The following is a 20053-nucleotide window of genomic DNA, read 5'->3' on the forward strand; positions in this document are numbered from 1 at the left end:
TCATGACAGATCTTTATGGACAAATTTAGAAATCCACCATAACATTTGAACACACTTTTGTTATAGAAGCAGTAAATATGTAGTATTATAGGTAGAAAAAATAGACAACACACACACACAAGCCTCACCACCCAAAGATTATCAGATTATCACTTAACACCCTAATACATATCCTTTAACTTCCGTCTTTAGACACATAAATGAATACATACGTTCATACATACATACACAAAATGTTTATATATTATAATGAAGATATATATATATATATAACTAAAATGAAAACATATACATACTGTTCTTTGGAGTTTTCTTCAATTATTTTCTCTTTACTTTTGCAGATTATGATTTTACCTAATATCCTGATCATTATCAGATTTCTTCAATGGACCAATAAAAACTTTCTTTACAGATGATTTGTACAAATTTGTACAAAGATTTTAATCTAGGATGAAACACAGTGTATAGTTTTTATATCCCTTAAATCTCTTAATCTACCACAATCCTTTTATCTTGCTCTGATTTATTAAAAAGACTGTGCTTTTTCCCTCTCGTTTCAACAGTCCTAATATTTGTTTTCGTCTAATTATTTCTTCTGGTATTATTTAACTTGTTCCTCTATTTTCTGTATTTTTGTAAACTGGAAGTTGTATATAAAGACCAATATTATATTCAGAGATTTTAACACATCTCTCTGAGAATTGTAAGAAAAAGGAAGGAATATAGAAGATTTACCTGGACATAATTGAAATATTCACACAACTAGAAAATCACATTTTTCCCTAAGCATCCAAAGGACGTTTAGCACTTAGCTATAAAGAAATGAATATTAAAGTTCTTGGATCATACTGAACACATTCATTGATCACCATGTAATTAAACTAATAGTCAATAATAATATAATACCCAATATATATTGACAAATGTAAAACTTCTAAATAATTTATTGATCCAAAAGAAATTGTTACATCTAAAATGTAGCTTTTATCACCTGAAATCCAGGCAACATGGTTTACTTGTATACCTATTAGATTAAAATTCTTAGGTAACATTTTATAAAATTGATTTTTAAATTTTAACAAATGCAGAAATTATTTTCACTTGACTATTATTTTGGTAAAATTGTTGGTGAAAGCCAATGACATGCTTTTAAAATGCATCTAAGTAGAAGATACCAATTTGTGAATAAAGAATGGAGTTTACACCATTGAGCTCACAAATGTGGTCACCTGGAGATACAAAGATGTTAGTATGGGATTTTATGTACAGTGGAATGTAGGTGGCATGTTGTGAAAAAGGATTTCTTTCACATGGGCTTTTGATAGAAAATCCATGATACTTTGCATTTCTGATTGACAAAGACGCTTACGGGATGAGATAAGCCAGTGGTGCAGCAGCCAAGTCATCATGAAATTGAAGAATCCAGCCCCTTATTCTCATTCAAGTGAAATTCACCTTAAATATAAGAAATGTTGCCAGCAAAGCCAAAACTGATTTTTGAAAGCAATTTAAAATCTGCTTTAGTTCTTAGACAAGTGGTGGTTCAAAATCTCAGAGCCCTACTGTACAAAGGATGGTACAAATTATTTAGACTTGGATAAATGTTCAAAGAAGTTCCCAATGCTTTCCTTGGCCACAGCAAATATTTTAATGTGCTTATGAAATGTTTGATTGCCTATGACTTGACTGACTTTTTCTAAGTGATTGACTTTTTTTTATTACACTAGCAATAATTAGTTTAAACATTAAAAAGAATTGAATTTATACAGCAAACTAAAGTGAATCTAGGACTAAATTTAACAAGCTGTAAATAAATGTATATGAAGAAAATAATAGCAGTTTATTAAAAGGTATAAAATAAGACATGAATAAATAGAAAGATATGTATATTCTTTGATGAAAAACATTATATAAATGTTAGTTCTTGCCAAATTAATGGTTAATTTAATATAATTCCAACCAGAATAAACTTTATATAAAAGAATAAATACAAAAGAATTTGAAGAAATTTTGAAAAAGTAGAACAAACATTTTTACTATAAAGCCTGATTTAAAATCAATATAGTACTGTCTGGCATAGAAATAGACAATTCTGTAAATCAATGTAACAACATAGAGGACAGAAACATTTGCTATTATTTGAGAAATAAATAAAATAATAAAATTGGTATTTCAATCAGCAGATTATTTAATAGTGTTGAGACTGTTGACAGTACTTTTGGTAGAACATAAAGTTTTCTTTCTCTTAGATCAAACTAGTTGACAGTGACTCCAGTGATGCAATTGAAGCAAAAGAGGGTGATGTCATTTCTTATATAATTCAAAGACAGATTGATCATGGGTGGTTTTAAAGATTTTGTTGTTTTTTTTATTTCAGTATTTTCAAGTATAACAAATATGGAGAGCTCAAAAACATGATCATGAGCTGATCTTTCAAGACATCATTTCTTTTATAACTGAATATGTTATTCACACTGGGACAGTACCAGCATCCACCAGTCATCCAAGCCAGCAGGCTTCCTGAGGGATTGCGGGGAGAGAATGATTGCAAAGGGAAGCAGCATGAGGACATTTGTGGGAAGAGGGGGTTGGAATTCTTCTGTACCATGACAGGAGTGGTGGATACATGAACTGAGTACCGCTAAGTGAATTCACTGCGTGTAAATTTTAAAAGTGTATTAAAAAGTTAATTCTGAGAAAATGGTAGGAGTAGAGCTGTAAAAAATAAAATAACATAAAGATGAATAGAAGTGATTGCCCATTGCGATAAACAAGCAAATAACATTCAAAGTTTATAGAGGCGAGTGCTTAAGAATGATGATGTCCATTGCTGAGAACAGGCCCTGCCAGTAGAAATGAACACATTAGTATGTATCAGACCTGTCTAGAAAGACAGAGTATGGGTATGTCAATTGCCTTCTGTAATTCTCTGTAAAGAAATATAGGCTATTAAGGACTGGAGCAAAACTCTAACAAAATGGCCCATAAAATGCAACATACTAAATAGAGAACAGATATGAGTGTTTGTCAAAAGTACCAGCCACCTGACACCACTTGGCAGTGCCATAGCCACCGCAGACGGTCCACAGCAGCAGGCATTTTCATTACCAGGAGCCAGAGGAGACCAGGCTTGCTAGTGACCAATCTTGCTAGAGAAAGTGACATCAATAATGATATTTTCATCTTGTTTCAACAGCAAAGTTAAAAATGTTATCCCATTTTTTTCTTAAAAATTTTATCCTGTGGAGAGATTTATGTAAAATTGTGGTAATTTTATATTTGAGTTGTACAAAATGACAATTGCATTAAACCTTATAGGAAATATACACTTTGTTCCTATATTTTTGAGCACTTCGTGCCAGGAACTATTCTAATTACTAGAGTTGTAGAGACTTTATGGAGAGAGATGAGATGAAAAATAATAAAATAATCACATGAAATAGGTAGCACAAGTGACCATAAATCCTATGGGGGAAACATGAGAGGAGATTATTAGGAGATTAAAAGATTAGAGATTAGAGAAAGATTGCAATTTTAAATAGGGTAGCCAGAGAAGTCTGAAATTGGAAACTAAATAACTAAGCCTGAAGAAGTTCAGGCAAGAAGGTATATCTGAGGGAGAGCTTCCCAGGCAGGGCATACAGCTGCCCTGAGAACACAATATGCCTGTCATGTTTGAGGAAAAGTAAGTGTCCAGTGTGGATGGCTGAGGTGAGATGACTGGGGGGGCGGGGTGGGGGAAGTGGTAGGAGATGAGGATAGAGAACTGGGGGCAAAGAGTCGCTCACACATGACCTTCTAGGCCATTGTAAAGAACCTGGCCTTCCAATGTGGTATGGGAAGACTTTAGGGAATTTTGGATGATCTTGCTTGATATCATCTTATTTGTATTTTATTTGTTTACTCACATGCTCACTCTGTGTCTATATTCATACAAATTTATTTTAAATACCCTCTATATGCTGGTGGCTTCCACATCTGTAAATCTGTCCACGGTCTTTCTCCGAAACCCCAGACTTATATACCCTCCTAGTTCCCTGATATCTATACGTGTGACTAATAGGCATCTCAAATTTAACATGACCACCAGAATTTGCCTGTTTTTCCTCAGCTCAGTACATCGTCCACCAGTTGATGTGATCTATGAGTTATCATTGAGCCTTTACCATACCAATTACACAGTTCCATTGACGCTACCTCTCAAATGTCCCAAATAAGCACACTGCATCTCCAGAATGGCCATGCAGACAAGTGCAAACATGATTTTAGGGTCTCCTAAATTTTTCAACCTTTTAAAAATTGTTTTAAAACACACATTACATAAAGTTTACCATTTTAATGACTTTTAAGTATATTAAAAAGTGGCATTAAGGATAGTCACACTGCTTTGTAACCATCACTCCTACCCTTCTCCAAAACTCTTTTAATCTTGCAAAACTGAAACTCTGTACCCATTAAACGGTAACTCCTTACTCCTCCCATCTCCTAGCAATTGTCATTCTACTTTGTCTTTATTAATTTGATTACTTTAAGTATCGCATATAAATGGAATCATACAATTTTGTCCTATTGTGACTGACTTATTTTGCTTAGCATAATGTCCTAAAGGTTCTTGTAGCATGTGTCAGAATTTCCTTCCTTTTGAAAGATGAAAATTATTCCATTAAATGTATGGAACACAGTTTGTTTATCCATTCATCTGTTGATAGACACTTGAGTTGCTTCTACTTTTTGAGTATCTTGAACAATGCTGCTATGAACGCAGGTATATAAATATCTGTTTGAATCCCTGCTTTCAGATGTTTCAAGAATATACCCAATAGTGGAATTGCTAGATCATATGGTAATTCTATTTTTAATTTTGTGAGGAACCACCATATTATTTTCCATAGCAACTGTACCACTTTGTATTCCCACTAGGTGACTCCCTTTTTATCTTCTTCATTTCCTTCTACAGTCAAGCACAATGACCTTTGGTTTCTTCGGTTTCTTGCTCTAGTCATTTGCCGTAGTTGTTCCTTCTGTCTATAATGATTTTCAGCATGAGTTTTACTTAACTGGCTCTTTCTGATCATTCACCTTAGACTCTTGCAGGGATACCTTCCTTGATATGTCATATACATGATTCAGTTATATCCTATATCCTAGCTTACCAAGATCTCATGATTTCCTTATTTACTCTTAATGTTTTTGGTCTTATCTCTCCAAATCTCTGTTCCCAGTACCTAGAACTATGACTGATGCATAGGAGATGCACAGTAATTGTTGAAATGTCATTGGGATTAGGCTGGTAAATTTCCTAGTGTGCTATATGTGAACATTACTCATTAGTGAAACTCTGTATTTTCACTCAGAGAATAATTAATATTCTTTAGAAACAAATTAAACCAAGACAGAATTCATGATTCTGTAGTCTAATCGGGAATGGCAGTTAACCTGGTTATCTTGACTCTGATAGAAATTTGTGGCCTTGTTAATTTGGATATTTCAGGCAAAATGTGTTCTTTGGTTTCAAGTTATTTCAATAACTACTTCTTCCCATGCTTTATATATGCAGGCATTATCCGAGAGGTACTTATAAAAATCTTTCATGTACTTCTAAATAGCAGATTTCAGTTTTGGTTTTCAAACAAAGGGTACTCACATCACTATGAGCAATCTCCTAACCCAGTTGCCTTTACCCTGAGGCCATGTATTTTGAATGACTTAAGTCAAATACTTGACAGGCACCTTTCCTTCTGGCCCAATGATCTTAATTGGGTTGTAAGAGCCCGTTAACTGTTTAGATGGGAGGCAGCATGTACTCTTATGTATCAACACCCTTATTTTTTATCATGTTAAAAAGTATTTTGAGATTTGGATCTAGGATTGAAACTGCATAAAAGCAGTGAAGAATAAAGATGAGTTGTGTACTGACAACCCATCTTCTTCAAGAGCCAGTTCATGCACTCATTACCATGGTAGCCTTTAAGCGCCAATGGATATAATTCTATGAGTATTAATTTAACTAACTTGCAGGGGAGATAACTCTATGGTTTGTAGAAAAATGGAGAAATAGTAATTCTGAAAATATATTTTTCTTTTTATTCTAAAAGATGTTGAATATTGTCATTCAAATCATTAGGCTTTCATATTATTTTGAATAAGTCATAAATACAGAAAATCTGAGTCGTATTCTGTTTATTTTCTGAAAATAAGATTAGGCGGATTATCTAGTTATTTCAGTAATTATTGCAGAAGCTTCAAATATGCCAAACAGAATTCATTGGAAAGCCCATTACACTTCGAGGACACTGGAGAGCCTCTATAGCAATAGGGTTGATAAGTATTAATCCATCCCTTTCACATCTTTTATTACTTTTACTTAGGGTTTGTAGTGGGAAGTTCTCCACAAACATTGTATTCTGTTAAGGTTTATATACACATTTTGAGATGATTTTTTTATACTTTTGCATATTATATCTCAGGCATCTTCAGGGCAAACAATACCCTGTCCCTTTTGTTCCCAAATAGGTAGTATCCTCAAGGAAAAATAAAAGAGCATCTTCAGAAAATGTTGTTGATGTAGCATCTTTAGAATGTAGCATCTTCTGAAAAGCTGTTAGTATAGTACCTACTTTAAAAACTTCAATAAAAGACATGCTTCTATACATCACTTAAGCTAGAAGTGTATGTTTTGAAGATGGATAAAGTTGGTGGTGGAGACTTCATCACCTTTGTCATACATCAAGGAGAAAAATGAATTGTAATATTGCCTTTAATCATCAGATTCTCTTATATAATTTAAACATGTGTTACCTTCAGAGATTTTCAGTTGTGAAAGAAATAATGAACACAAGTAATTTGAATACAATTTAAATCACTAATAATTTTGATTACTTATCAATTACCAAGAACTGTGCAAAGCACTTAATGGACTATTAAAGTTTAGATGGGCGTATTCTTTCTCAAATTTCTTCCTAGACTACTTCTTTGATTTTCAAAGAATAGGCTACATGTGCCTATATTAAACCTATCAAAATATTTATCATAGTATATTGTAACTGCCTTTTTCTTGTCTCTTTCCCATTAAACTATAAATTCCAAGAGTACAGGTTTTATGTCTGCCATATTTACTCTCTCCTGTAACCTGATTGTCATGGGTACCTAACCTTATACTTCAAACCTAAGAGACACTCTGCTAATATTTATTAATAGAAATATGATCAGTGTCCAGAAAATACCTCATTTCTTTAGGGTTAGGATTATAAGAAAGAATGGTGATATAAAATCAGAATGCCAATTTATTAATTTCCTACACACAGTCTCTTTTAAAAAAATTTATATCAGGGTAGCAAGTGCATTTTCTCTCTGGTAGCTAACATCAGTTGGTGCTACTCATAATTGGAGTGTTCTTGTGCATTATTTTATTCAGTCTTCTCACCACCAGATGAAACTGTTACTATCCTTATCCTCATTCTGCACATGAGGAAACTGAGGCTTAGAAAGGATAAATAAGGTTTTAAGTTTTCACATCTAGTGAGAATCCAGTACAAATGTGAATGCTTCTCTTGATTATTTCCAGAGCTTGAGCTTTGAGTCAACAGGTATTTGGAATACCAGTTTAATTTGTAGGTAAACTCAGAGAAGGTAAATAACTTGATGAGGACACACAGCTAGTAAATGACAGAGCCTGGTGTTAAAGCAAATTTGCACACTCCAAAGTCTGTGTGGCTTTAATCCAGGCCACTGTCTCCTTTCCTTTAATAATAAATATGTTTTTCACAGATGCAGTAAACCATAGGTCAAGTACCATCCTATTCATGCTGAGCAAATCATGGGTTTGTTTATCCTGACAATTTCTTAAGAAAGGACTGCTACATTTATTTTCATCTCTAGTTAAATCAGAGTAAATAATCCTTGGGCAAGACAGTTTTCAACATTTCATTTCCCTTTCTATTATACTTACATCTGCCTTGATTTCACCCCTTACTAATGATACCTAAGAAGAAATATATGAGGAAAATAAGAAGCCCAAGGGAAAAAAATCTGTTAGAATAAACATGTATGATGCTACAGTGCCTCTGGAGGGAATTCAGTATCCTCTTGTACTTAAGAAATTCTGTGACAGTCAAATCAAACATGAAAATCATATCATAAGCTGATACAAGGAGGAACTTGGGCAATAAGTGACGCATCATTTGAGGGTCTGTGGAACATGATGTTAAGTCTTGTTTAAATGGGACGTGTTACCATGCTGTGTTCTATTACGAAACATGGTGATGTCTTCCTTTTGAATTCTAGAGTCTCAAGTCCCTGACCAGCCAAGCTCTCTTCATGTGAGGCCCCAGACCAACTGCATCATCATGAGTTGGACTCCTCCCTTGAACCCAAACATTGTGGTGCGAGGTTACATCATCGGTTATGGCGTTGGGAGCCCTTATGCCGAAACAGTACGTGTGGACAGTAAACAGCGATATTATTCCATTGAGAGGTTAGGTGAGTAACTGTGATTTTTCTTCTCTTAAGGAAAAGAAGTCATTTCTTTTCAATCATTTTCTTTCTTGGAAAATTGTTTTTTGGAAGTTGATTTCAATTTGTAACATTAATTCATAACTCTCTTTTTCTAGCTGTCTTCTATCAATATACTCACCCACCCTCCTATATACACACATGCATTTTTTCCTGTCTGAATTTTGAAATGGGAATTTTATTTAGACAGATAATAGTATTGGGTGTACTGGTGTGTACCCTGTCTGTGTGTCATAAGGATACAAAAAGTACATTGGAACATTTTTCTTTTTCCTCTGTCAATGGAAATTTCTAATCTTAATAATTCTTACAGAAAGTCAGCACATTTTTTTTCTCACTAGAAAGATATTCTGTCAATTTTTCTTTAACCTTGAATTATCTAGTCACATAACCTTTTTTTTCTTAGTATTTATAGATAAAGCTTGGTGGATATCTCATTATGACCGTAAAGCAAAAAGATTTTAAAAAAGGAATTTCCAACTAAGCCAGTAACTTGGAGCAGTCAAATTCTTCTCCACATGTAGTCCTGGTCCCTCCCAATCCAAGTTCTCTTACTGTATGTAACCTCACTTTACTGAATGCAATATTTCTATTGTGATGTTTCTGAATTCATTGAAACTGTGTTTATTCAGATGGGGTTAATATGTATCGTTTTCATGTTCATTTTACATTAGCTTTTCCATAGTGCAATAAGATATACTTAGCAGAGGGAAATAAAATGAATATATGTCATATATAGGGTGCCAATAAGTTAAACAATTGTCATAAAGCAAAAAGCAAGTTGATTCTACCTGTTGATTTAACACGATATTATTTGCATTGAAGTACAGTGACCTTCTCAGTGAAAAGGCAACCTGATTGGATTGCTACTTATTTGCAGTGTCTCTCAGAAACAGAGCATTTGTGATGAGAAGCCTGATTTGAATTTGAATAGCTAAAACGCAGTAGCAAGAAAAGGTTTTGTCGTGCAAGAGGAAAATTGCACTGACCCATTCTCTCTATAATTGCTTCAAACACTAATAAGAGAAGCACCTTCTGCAAATCTCCACAATTTTAGTTAGCTTGGCATTTGGAAATAGTTTTCTCTCAGTCAGTCCCTGAGTTTGAATGCAGAGGCAGTCACAAAATTCATATTTTATGGCCATCAAACTTATGTCAGGGGACTCTCATTTATCCATTATTCAGTATACTACCCCATCTCTGACAGTTCATCTTGATGCCCCGCACCAGAGGGAGAGATTCCCATTGGCAGTACACAGGCTTTCCTGGCCATGAGGTTGTGATGCAAACTCAGAATGAAAGTCCTGAAGTAAAACTATATTGTTTCACCACGTGCTTTTGGTATTGATGCCCTTTATTACAAAGAAACTCTACCATGAATTTGCAAGTCTAGTAAAGTTGAGGCATTTAGGAGATTAGTACTCTGGCAAATCTTTCCAAATGCATAAAAATGAAATTTCCCTTTGTAAGGTACATTTTAAAGAGGTAGGAAAACTGATAAAGGTAAAATGGGATAGGAACCTGTCTCGATAGATAATCATGAGTATGCACTTTAAAACGTATCTGGAAAGAGAAATTACACACATACACCCACACATTCCCTCCCACACACGTGCGTGTATGTGTAGATATGTATTTAAAATCTATGGAAACTCTTTTAACATAGTACCATGTCATAACATAAAATCTAAAATAGTGTTTTATCATTATTGTTCCAGTAGCCTCATGGTTATGAAAATAAATTGGCATTTTTTCAACATGAGTTTCCAATATTTGGCTAAATGTACGTTAAACTTATCTTAAGTTCTAATTTTTATAAAGATAAAGGATTCAATCAAGTGCACATTTGAACTCTACAAAGAAAACATCAATATTTCACTTGTTCTGTTGAGCATTAAAATAGGCATATCAGTTTTTATATCTTTTTGAAAATGTATTTAAAATACAATTTTAAAGCTTTTAATCTAGACTTTTATATATAACAAACAAAAGGGAATGATATAATTTAAGAACTGTATGACAGTTATGCAATTAAAAATGAATTAAGGAAAGTTGTAATCCATTTAAGCATAGGGTCAGCCGTAACTTCAAGTATCATGATTGTATTTTAGACTATAAAAAGCTACGTAGTTTGTAATTGACCAATAAACCTCCTCTTTTCTTTGGTGAGAGATGAGAACTTCCAAATGGCATTTTGTTTATCAGGCATAGTAAGTCACTATTTAGACACCAGGCACTGTGAGCTGCATTTGGACTAGAAATACAAGACTATTTGAACAATATCTAATATTGCCTAATTTAAAACAAACAAAACAAAGCTTACCTAGTGTAGGCATAGAGTTTCATTAACCAATGTTTGTACTATTAGGTGTTTATTAATCTTTTGAAATCTTCCTCCTTTTTATTCAAAAGTCTTAATGCCAAGTTTGGTATATACACGTGGTATAGACCCATAATATCTGAATTCTAGCAATGTTCAGCAAAATTAATTTGAAATCACGTCCTTTTTTTTAAAAACCTTAGTATTTACTGTTTGCCAAACTATTGATCAATCTATCTATTAATGACTTTATCTTTTTTTCTTTCTGGAGATATCTCTGTAGATAATGAACTCTGCATATATAAAGGCTATGATTTATTGAGTTTTGAAAAGAGCTTTATTGAGTTATAATCACATACAATAGGCTGTGTATTTTTGAATTTCTTCTTTAATTTCTCTCAGCAATATTTTTTAGTTTTCAATGTGGAGGTCTTGAGTTCTTGAATATTTTTGTTAGATTAAGCCCTAAAACATATATATATATATATATATATATATATATATATATATATGAATTTTCTTTAATTTATTTTCCAGCTGTTTGCTACAAACTGATTTTTTAACATCAACCTTGGTATCCTAAGACTGTTAAATTCAACTGTTTGTTCTACTAGTATTTTTGTAGATGCTCTGAGATTTTCCATTTAAATGAGCATATCACATGCAAATAGGAACAGTTTTATACTTATTTTCTGATCTTTGTGTCTTTTATTTCTTTCTCTTTCTTTCTTGCAAAGGTGAAGATCTTCAGTAAATTGTTGAATAGAAATAGTGAAAGCAGGCATCTTTACTTTGTTCCTAATCTTCAGGAAAACATGAAATAGGGCTATATGGTCAGGCCACTCAAGATGTCTGCCGCTTGCTCTCTGTATGTCCTCTACCCCACCAGTGCCTATTTCACCTAAGCCCTAAACACAGGACTGACATTCCTCTGCACTTGCCCCAGGCCCCAGCTGATGATTTTCTTATCTAAAGGGCCAGGAGGGGCATGCCCTTCTACTGGTTTCGCTGGTAGCTAATGAGTCCACCTGATGTTAATTCCCCTATAACTGGTAACCTCCCCTTCACTCCCGGGAACAAAGACTGCCCACCATCTGCCCACACATGATGGGGTGTCACTCCAGGACCTTGCTTCAGATGTGTAAGCTCTCCCATTCATTGATGTCTCTGTTGCTGACTCTAGGCTCTTTCTTTGGTCTTGAAGCTGGGCAGGTACTGGGCTTGTAGGCCTGTGGAGTACAGCCCAAAAAGGACTTTGGTTGTGGGTTCACAGATGTCTGTTACCACAATGAGGTAGTTTTCTACTATTCCTAGCTTATGGGAATGCTATCATGAACATTTGTTGAATTGTGAAATCATTTTCTATCTCTTGAAATGGTCATATGTTTTTCCTCTTTTAATTTATTTAAATATTGTTAATTATATTGATTGATTTTTGAAGGGTAAATACCCATTCTTATATTGTGGGATTTAATTTGTTAATAGTTATAAAGGATTTTTTTTGCCTATATTCATGAAGTATATTTGTCGATAAATTTCTATTCATTTGGTGACTTTTTTCAGTTTTTTTTTTTTAAAAACTAAGCTTATACCAGTCTCATAAAATTATTTGAACAATTTGCTTTTTCTGTAACTGAAAAAGTTTGTGTAAAATTGATATTTTTTATTCCTTGAATATTTGATAAAATTCACTAACAAAACCATCTGTAACTGAGATTTCCTTTTAGGGAAGGCTTTTGAAATGAATTAAATTTCTTTAACATATGTAGGTATTTTTATATTTTGAAGTTTTTTTTTTTGTATTGGTTCTGGCAAGTTGATTTTTTCAGGAGTCTCTTATTTTGTCACATTTGTTGGTACAGAGTTGTTCTATCATAATATTCTCTTACTGTCCGTGGTTATCTGTGGTCATAACCGCTTTTACATTTCTGATAATAATAATTTATGCTCTGTTTCTTTTTTGTGATCAGTCTAGGTAGGGGTTTATCAATTTTGTTGATGTCAAAGAAAGGCTTTAATGTTACTAATTATTTCTATTATCTATCTTCTATTTCTTTCATATTTGCTCGTATCTTGACTATTTTCTTTCTTATACATATTTCAGTCACAGTTTGCACTCCTATTTGTAATTTCTTAAGGTGGAACCTCATAATCTAGGCATTTTAAGCTGTTGGTGTTTGCCTAAGCAACACTTTCCTTGCATTTCACAAATTTTTATGTGTTGTATATTCACTATCATTTAGTTTAAAATATTTTCAAACTTTTCTGTGATTTATTTTTGCCCTAGGACTTATGTTGCTTAATTTTCCAATTTTGGGTTTGCCTAGCTATCTTATTAATATTGATTTTTAATTTTTTATCATAATTAGAAAATATACTCTGGTTTCACAATTTTTTTACTTTTTTTTTTTTTAGTTTTAAACCATTTTTCATTGAAGTATAGGTAATTTAAAATGTATTCATTTCAGGTGTAGAGCAAAGTGATTCTGTTATCCATATATATGTATTCTTTCAGATTCTTTTCCATTATAGGTTTTTACTAGATATTGAATATCCCTGTGCTATAGAGTAGGTCATTCTTTATCTATTTTATATATAGTAGTGTATCTATGTTAATCCCATACTCCTAATTTATCTTCCCCCCCTTTTCCTTTGATAACTGTAAATTTGTTTTCTATGTCTGTGAGTCTATTTCTTTTTTGTAAATAAGTTCATTTATATCATGTTTTAGATTCTACATATAAGTGATATCATATATTTGTCTCTCTAACTTCCTTTAGTTAATATGATAATCACTAGGTCCATCCATGTTGCTGCAAATGGCATTATTTCTTTGTTTTATGGCTAATATTCCATTGTGTATATATACTACTTCTTCTTTATCCATTCATCCATCAATGGACACTTAGGTTGATTCCATGTCTTGGCTATTGCAAGTAGTGCTTCTGTGAACATTGGGGTCCATGTATCTTTTCAAATTAGAATTTTCATCTTTTCTGGATATATGTCCAGGAGTGGGATTGCAGGATTATATGGTAACTCTATTTTCAGTTCTTTTAAGGAAACTCCATACTGATCTCCATAGTGGCTGCACCAATTTACTGTCTTTAAATGTTTGAAATTCGTTTCAGGGACCAGCATACTGTTAATTTTGTTGAATGTGATATGTGAACTTGAGAATCATGAACATTCTGGAGTTACTAGATATAGAGTTCTGTAAATGTCAATTAGATCAAGGTCTTTGATAGTATTTTTCAGATCATCTATGCCTTTACTAAAATTTTTGATCAATAGTTTGTGAATTGCTGAGATTGAGTATCAAAATCACCTTTTATAAACATGGAATCATCTATGTTTCCCTATAATTCTGTCAAATTTTTTGCTAGATTTATTTTGAAAGTCTATTAAGCCAATATAGATTTATAATTGTTAGGTCTTCTTGGTAAATCACCTCATTAGCATTATAAATATCTCTCTTTATCTCAGATAATACTCTTTGTCTTTAAGATGATGTTATCTATTATTAAGACAGCCACTCTAGCCTTTACTTACAGTTCACATGGTATATCTTTTTCAATTCATTACTTTCAATCTGTGTCTTGTATTTAATGTTTGTCTTTCTGTTGTAGGTAGTATATAGTTGGGTATTGCTTTTTTATGAACTCTAAAAATTCTGCCTTTTAATTGGAGTTTTTAGAACACAAAATTTAATTATATGTAATTATATGCTTGAATTTAGGTCTACAATTTTATTGTTTTTTGTTTGTTCTCTCTCTCTCTCTGCTTGCCTGTTTTCTCTTTTCATGACTTTTCCACGTTCTTACTTAATTTTACAGTCTCCTTACTTTTATATAACCATTGAGTATTATGTAGCTTGGGTTTTTAGGTTTTTTTCTTTTCTTTTTTTTTCCTTTGTATTTTCTTTAGAGTTTATAGTTGTTATCAGTGAGGTGGCTGAGCTAAAGTGTGCTCATACCATCATAGCAGAACTGGAAATTCCTAGTCCCTTAGTTAAATATTTTTGGACAGTTGCTATGGTGGACACCCTTGATAAAAAGTAAACTTGGTTTCTAGAAAGTGTATTTATCATCTGAATTATATTTGGCACTACTTCACTTATTTGTGTTAATAAACAGTCTAAGCACACTAAAAAGTAAATAAAGATGGAATTGAATATAATTCTGAAACTGGCTTCAGATCCATACTTTTCTCTCTGCCATAATGTTTAATACTGGAAAAGTCATTTGAACTCCAGCCTTATAGTATTTCAGTGAAATGCAGAATAAGAGTACCTTTTATATTCCATATTATATGGTACAAAGAATTAACAGATATTGAAAAGAGTTAACACAGGTAGAGAAGTTGGTCTTTGTAAGAGATATAAATACCAAAATTTGCATCATGATCATTGCAAAAAAATTAGTTTTGCCTTAATTAAAAAATTTAGGTCTTTTTTTTAGATAAATTCATTAAATATTATCAAAAATACTTTTTTTATGATACTAATGAAATATTTTGCTTGGGACTGTTTAGTAGTTTAATTAAGAAAATGGGTGTTCCATTTGTGATTTAATTTCTTCATAATCCATTGGTTTTGAAGGTTTAAGTTCTGTCTCTAACAATGAATTATTGGTTATATGTGGCACAGTAGCCCTATTATTCTCATATTGTGGGGCTCTGTAAGCCTCAGTTTTCTCATCTGTAGAGTAAGTATAGTGTGCTACCTTACAAGGTTTTTATGAGGTTCAGTTGAGATAACAAAAGTACAGCCAATTGCAATTTTTAAAAGTTAAAAACGTTATGCACATGTAAATAAGGCATTGTTCTTATTATAGTTTTGTGTATCAGCAGTTTAGCAAATATAAATAATGTCGTTCCACAGGCTTTGAATTGTGTGTTTTTATAACCTTGAAGGTTATAGTGTTCTATACCTGAAGTAGACTATTATGTCAAATACAATTTTTTTAAATAGTTGAGGATTCCATTTTAAACTCAGATCTAACTCTTCTAATGCATGAAATTGTATAAAACATACTGATTTGCTAAAATTAATACTAAATAAAAATCTGAACAACACTGTGACATTCAATTCAGTGTGAAAGACAAAAATGTAAACTCCTGGTTACAGCTGCAATAGAATGCTAATTAGAAAATCCTGAGTGGGAGAGTTAGATTCTTTCAGCATGAGCACTGGTTGCCCAGAGAGGAGTGAGGACAGAATAGAAAAGGTCATTTTATGAGATCATTACTCTGACTGTACCAGGAAGAATGGCTTTTTTTTTTTATGTTTTTTTTTTTTTTTTTGAGGTTATTGTCTTCTAAACCTACAGGCATTTTCTAGCAGTGTTTAAGGGCAGCCTCAGGGTAATTCATTAATAATACATAACATTCTACTTGTAACTCTTTTGTCGCTTTTTACTCCCTGAGGTCCAAAGCAGATGCATTGTCTTATACCTGGTGAGTTTTCTAAGACTATTTGGAATCATTTACAATAGGTGAATACTATTATGGAACAAGAGAAGGAAAAATCTTCTCAATGGGGTAAAACTTATACATGTATAATTATATATATATTATATATAATGTCATTTAGTGTTTACAGTCAACTGCTCAGTGCATTTCTTCCAAAGACTTTACAAATATTAATCTATTCCTTCATCTTCTCCATTATTTTAGTGTCAAATATCATCCTGATTTTATAAATGAGGAAGGACAACAAAAGAACTAAAGTAAATAAGAAAAGTTTAAGGTAATTTTTTGAAAAAGTTTAGTTACATTAACACACTCAGATAAATATTACCATAAACAGCAAACATCGATTGCTTTAGCATGGGGAAAAGAAGCTAGAACCAATTTTGAGCCTGATCAGGACTTGCACTAGGAGATATTACTTCAAAGAAGTTTCACTTCCTATAGGGAAAAACAAGGTATTCTGGCAAAAGTTAAATCTCTTCAATTCAACAACAGAATAATATGATCTTGTGAGACAGGACACAATCCTAAAATTTCTGATCAAACACAAGTTATAGGTTCAGGTATGAATCCCAGAGTTTAACCATAGAGGTCTGAGAGTTGTTATCCTGTGAGCCAGATTCAGGACTAACTTGAGGAGAAAAGATGGAGAAACAGATGTCTGGATATGCTGTATGATTAAGCATTTATACTTGTGGATTAGTATTTCTTCTTTTAGGTAAATCATTTTCTGCCCCCATGTAATTAGAAGCTCTGTTATCAGGCACACAATTACTTAGGATTGTTATATCCTGTTGATAAATTAACCACTTTATCACTTATGAGCTATACCTCTTTATCAGTGGTAATATTCATTGCTCTGAAATATACTTTGTGTCTATTAATATAACAACCCCAGCCTATTTGTTGTTTGTGTGTTAGCATGATATATATTTTTCCATTACATTTACTTTCAAATTATTTTTGTCTTCAAAGTGTGTTTCTTGTAGCAGCAATATAGTTGCATCTTATTTTAGTTTTGTTTGTTTGCTTATCCAATATGACAATCTCTGACATTTCATTGAGGTGTTTGGGCCATTTACATTTAATGTAAATAATGATATGGTTGGATTTTATCTACTATTTTGCTCTTTGTGTTTTATTTGTTGCATTTGTTATTTTATCTGGTCTTTGTGTCTTCTCTTTCTGGCCATTTTTGGGAATTAAGTATTTTTAATCATTTTTCTTATATCCTTTGTGGACTAATTAGCTATAGCTATTTTGTTTTTTTAATGATTGCTTTAGAATTTATACTATGTATTTTTAACTTATCTCTATTGACCTTATAGAAATATTATACCACTGCACAGTACATTGCTATTACTTTTTCTTTGAACAATGAAATATCCCTTAATGGTTCAAAAAATAAGAAAAAAATGTATTTTATATCTTAATTATGTTAATCCAGATTTTCTACTGGTATTTTTCTTCCTGAAGCACTTCCTTAATATTTCTTGTAATGGAGTTACACTGGTGATTTTGTTTTTGGGTTTTGTTTTTTTTTTTTGGTACATCTAAAAAAGTTTTCAGTTTGCCTTTGCTTTTTGAATACACGCACTGGAAATGGAATTCTAGGTAAACAGTTTTCTTCTTTCAGCATTTTTAATGATGTTACTTCATTATTTCCTGCGTTTCCTTGTTCTTAATAAGACTATTATAGTCATTCGTATCTTTGTACCTCTGTACATAATAAGTCTTTTTTATGGCTGCTTTGAAGATTTGTCCTTTGCCACTACTTTTACACAATTTTGATATTATGTCTTTGTGTAGTATTATTTATGTTTCTTCTGCTTACAGTCTGTTGAGATTCTTGCATCAGTGAGTTTATTGGGTTCATTGAATTTGAAAAAATTTTGGCCACTATTTCCTCAGATAGTTTTGTTGTTGTTGTTGTTGTTGTTTTTTCTCCCAGTCTTACTCCTCTCAATTGGTGATTCCAATTATACATATGTTATGGTGTTTTAAGTTGTATCACAGCTCATTGATTCTTTGCTCATTTTTTTTTCCATTCTTTTTACCCCATATGTTTCATTTTGGATAGTTTCTATTACTTTATCCTTAAAACACTGTGTTTTTTCCCTGAAGTGGCTGATCTGATCTTAATCTTATCTCATCCAGTGTATTTTTCATATTACACATGGCAGTGTTCATCTCCAGAGGATGGTTTGAGTCTTTTTTATATATTCCATATCTCAGTTAATACGCTGTGTTTCCTCTACCTTCCTGAACATATGGAATATAGTTACAATAACTCTTTAATCATTCTTTCATCTGTCTACTTCGTCAGTCTATTTCTCTTTATTAATTTTCCTCCTCATTATAGAATGTGTTTTCCTACTTTCTGCATGTTTGGTAATTTTTGTGTGCATTTTGCACATTGCATTTATCTTGTGGGAAGCTGGAGATTTTTATATTTTTAAAAATATTCTGAAGTTTTGTTCTAGGATGCAACTAAGTTACTTGGAACAACTTTGGTTCTGTTGAGGCTTACTTTTAAACTATTACATGGTACAAGAACATAGTACCACATAATAGCAAACAGCTAATTTGCCCTGCAACTGAGGCAATACCTTCTGAATACTCTACTCAAGATCCTATGTATTATGTGGTTATCCATCTGGCTTGTGGAAATCCAGTTTTTCATAGCCCTGGGTGAGCACCAAAGATTTTTTTTTTTTCCTTTCTCATATTGGGTGGTTCTTTCCCCAGCCTTGGGAAATTTCCTCATACATATAAACTAAGTACTCAGATGGAGATTTAAGAGAGACCCTCTGTAGATGTCCAAAATTCTCCTTCTGTGCATTTCTCTCTTCTCTGGTACTCTTCCCCACAAACTCCAGTTTCTTTGGTCATCTCAGACTTCCAAATCTGTGTTGTCAATGGAGGGAGACCACTGGGATTCCTCTGGGTTTCCCCTTTCTCTTCTGTATCCTTCAAACTTTCTTCAGGCAGTAAGCTGGGGTAATCAATGGACTCACTTCGTGTCTCTTCTCTCACAGAGCACTGACCTGATCTTCCTGATGTCCAAAATATGAAAACTGTTGTCTCATATATTTTCTCTGTTTTTTTTTTTTAAGTTGACCTAGGCAAAAGGGGAAATCTAGAACCTATTAATACATCTTGATCAGAAGTGGAATTCCTTTAGTGAACAATTAAACAATTATTATTTCAGTATACCAAAACTTTCATCTTTTCAAGAGTACCAGAGATACCAAACTGCATTGTATCTGTTTCCTTATGTCGGTCACAAATCTCATCAAGAGTGATTCCTAACTGTCATATTGTATCTTTGGAGAATAAATTTAACTTGAGTGCTCTTAGAAATAGGTCTCAGCCTGTGGAGAAATGAACGTTTATAACTCCCAGAGTGCATTCTGAGTTCAGTGAATACAATGTAAATTAAAATGTTAACCTTAGCATCACCCCCCACATCAAAAATAATCCATTCATGCTTGGAATATAGAAGTTGTGAGTTGATGACATGCAAACATTTTAAATCAGAAAAATCAATGCACCTTAGCTGCCTCTAGAATGCTTGACATACACGAATAAAAAATGAATGAGCACCATGTAGAGAACATTTTATTATTTTGAAATGAAGTACATTTTAGGTGTTGGTTAACAAAACTCTGCTTTGTGTTTTTTTAAGCAAAGTGTAAGAAGAATTATGGAGAATGATTTTTGACCTGAATTTGAAAAGCTTGATCACAA

At 32.7% G+C, this 20053-nt stretch overlaps 1 protein-coding gene across 1 annotated transcript in view; it reads left to right on the forward strand.

The window, feature by feature from the left end:
* The window catches only part of DCC (DCC netrin 1 receptor), a 798936-nt gene that overhangs the window by 592127 nt on the left and 186756 nt on the right, over positions 1–20053 (forward strand). Inside the window, exon 16 of the mRNA XM_057698213.1 lies at positions 8284–8478. Within this exon, the coding sequence (XP_057554196.1) occupies positions 8284–8478 (195 nt within the window). The remainder of the gene's footprint in view (positions 1–8283; positions 8479–20053) is intronic.

The sequence above is a fragment of the Hippopotamus amphibius genome, chromosome 11 (genome assembly GCF_030028045.1).
Source record: "Hippopotamus amphibius kiboko isolate mHipAmp2 chromosome 11, mHipAmp2.hap2, whole genome shotgun sequence".
Classification (NCBI taxonomy): domain Eukaryota; kingdom Metazoa; phylum Chordata; class Mammalia; order Artiodactyla; family Hippopotamidae; genus Hippopotamus; species Hippopotamus amphibius.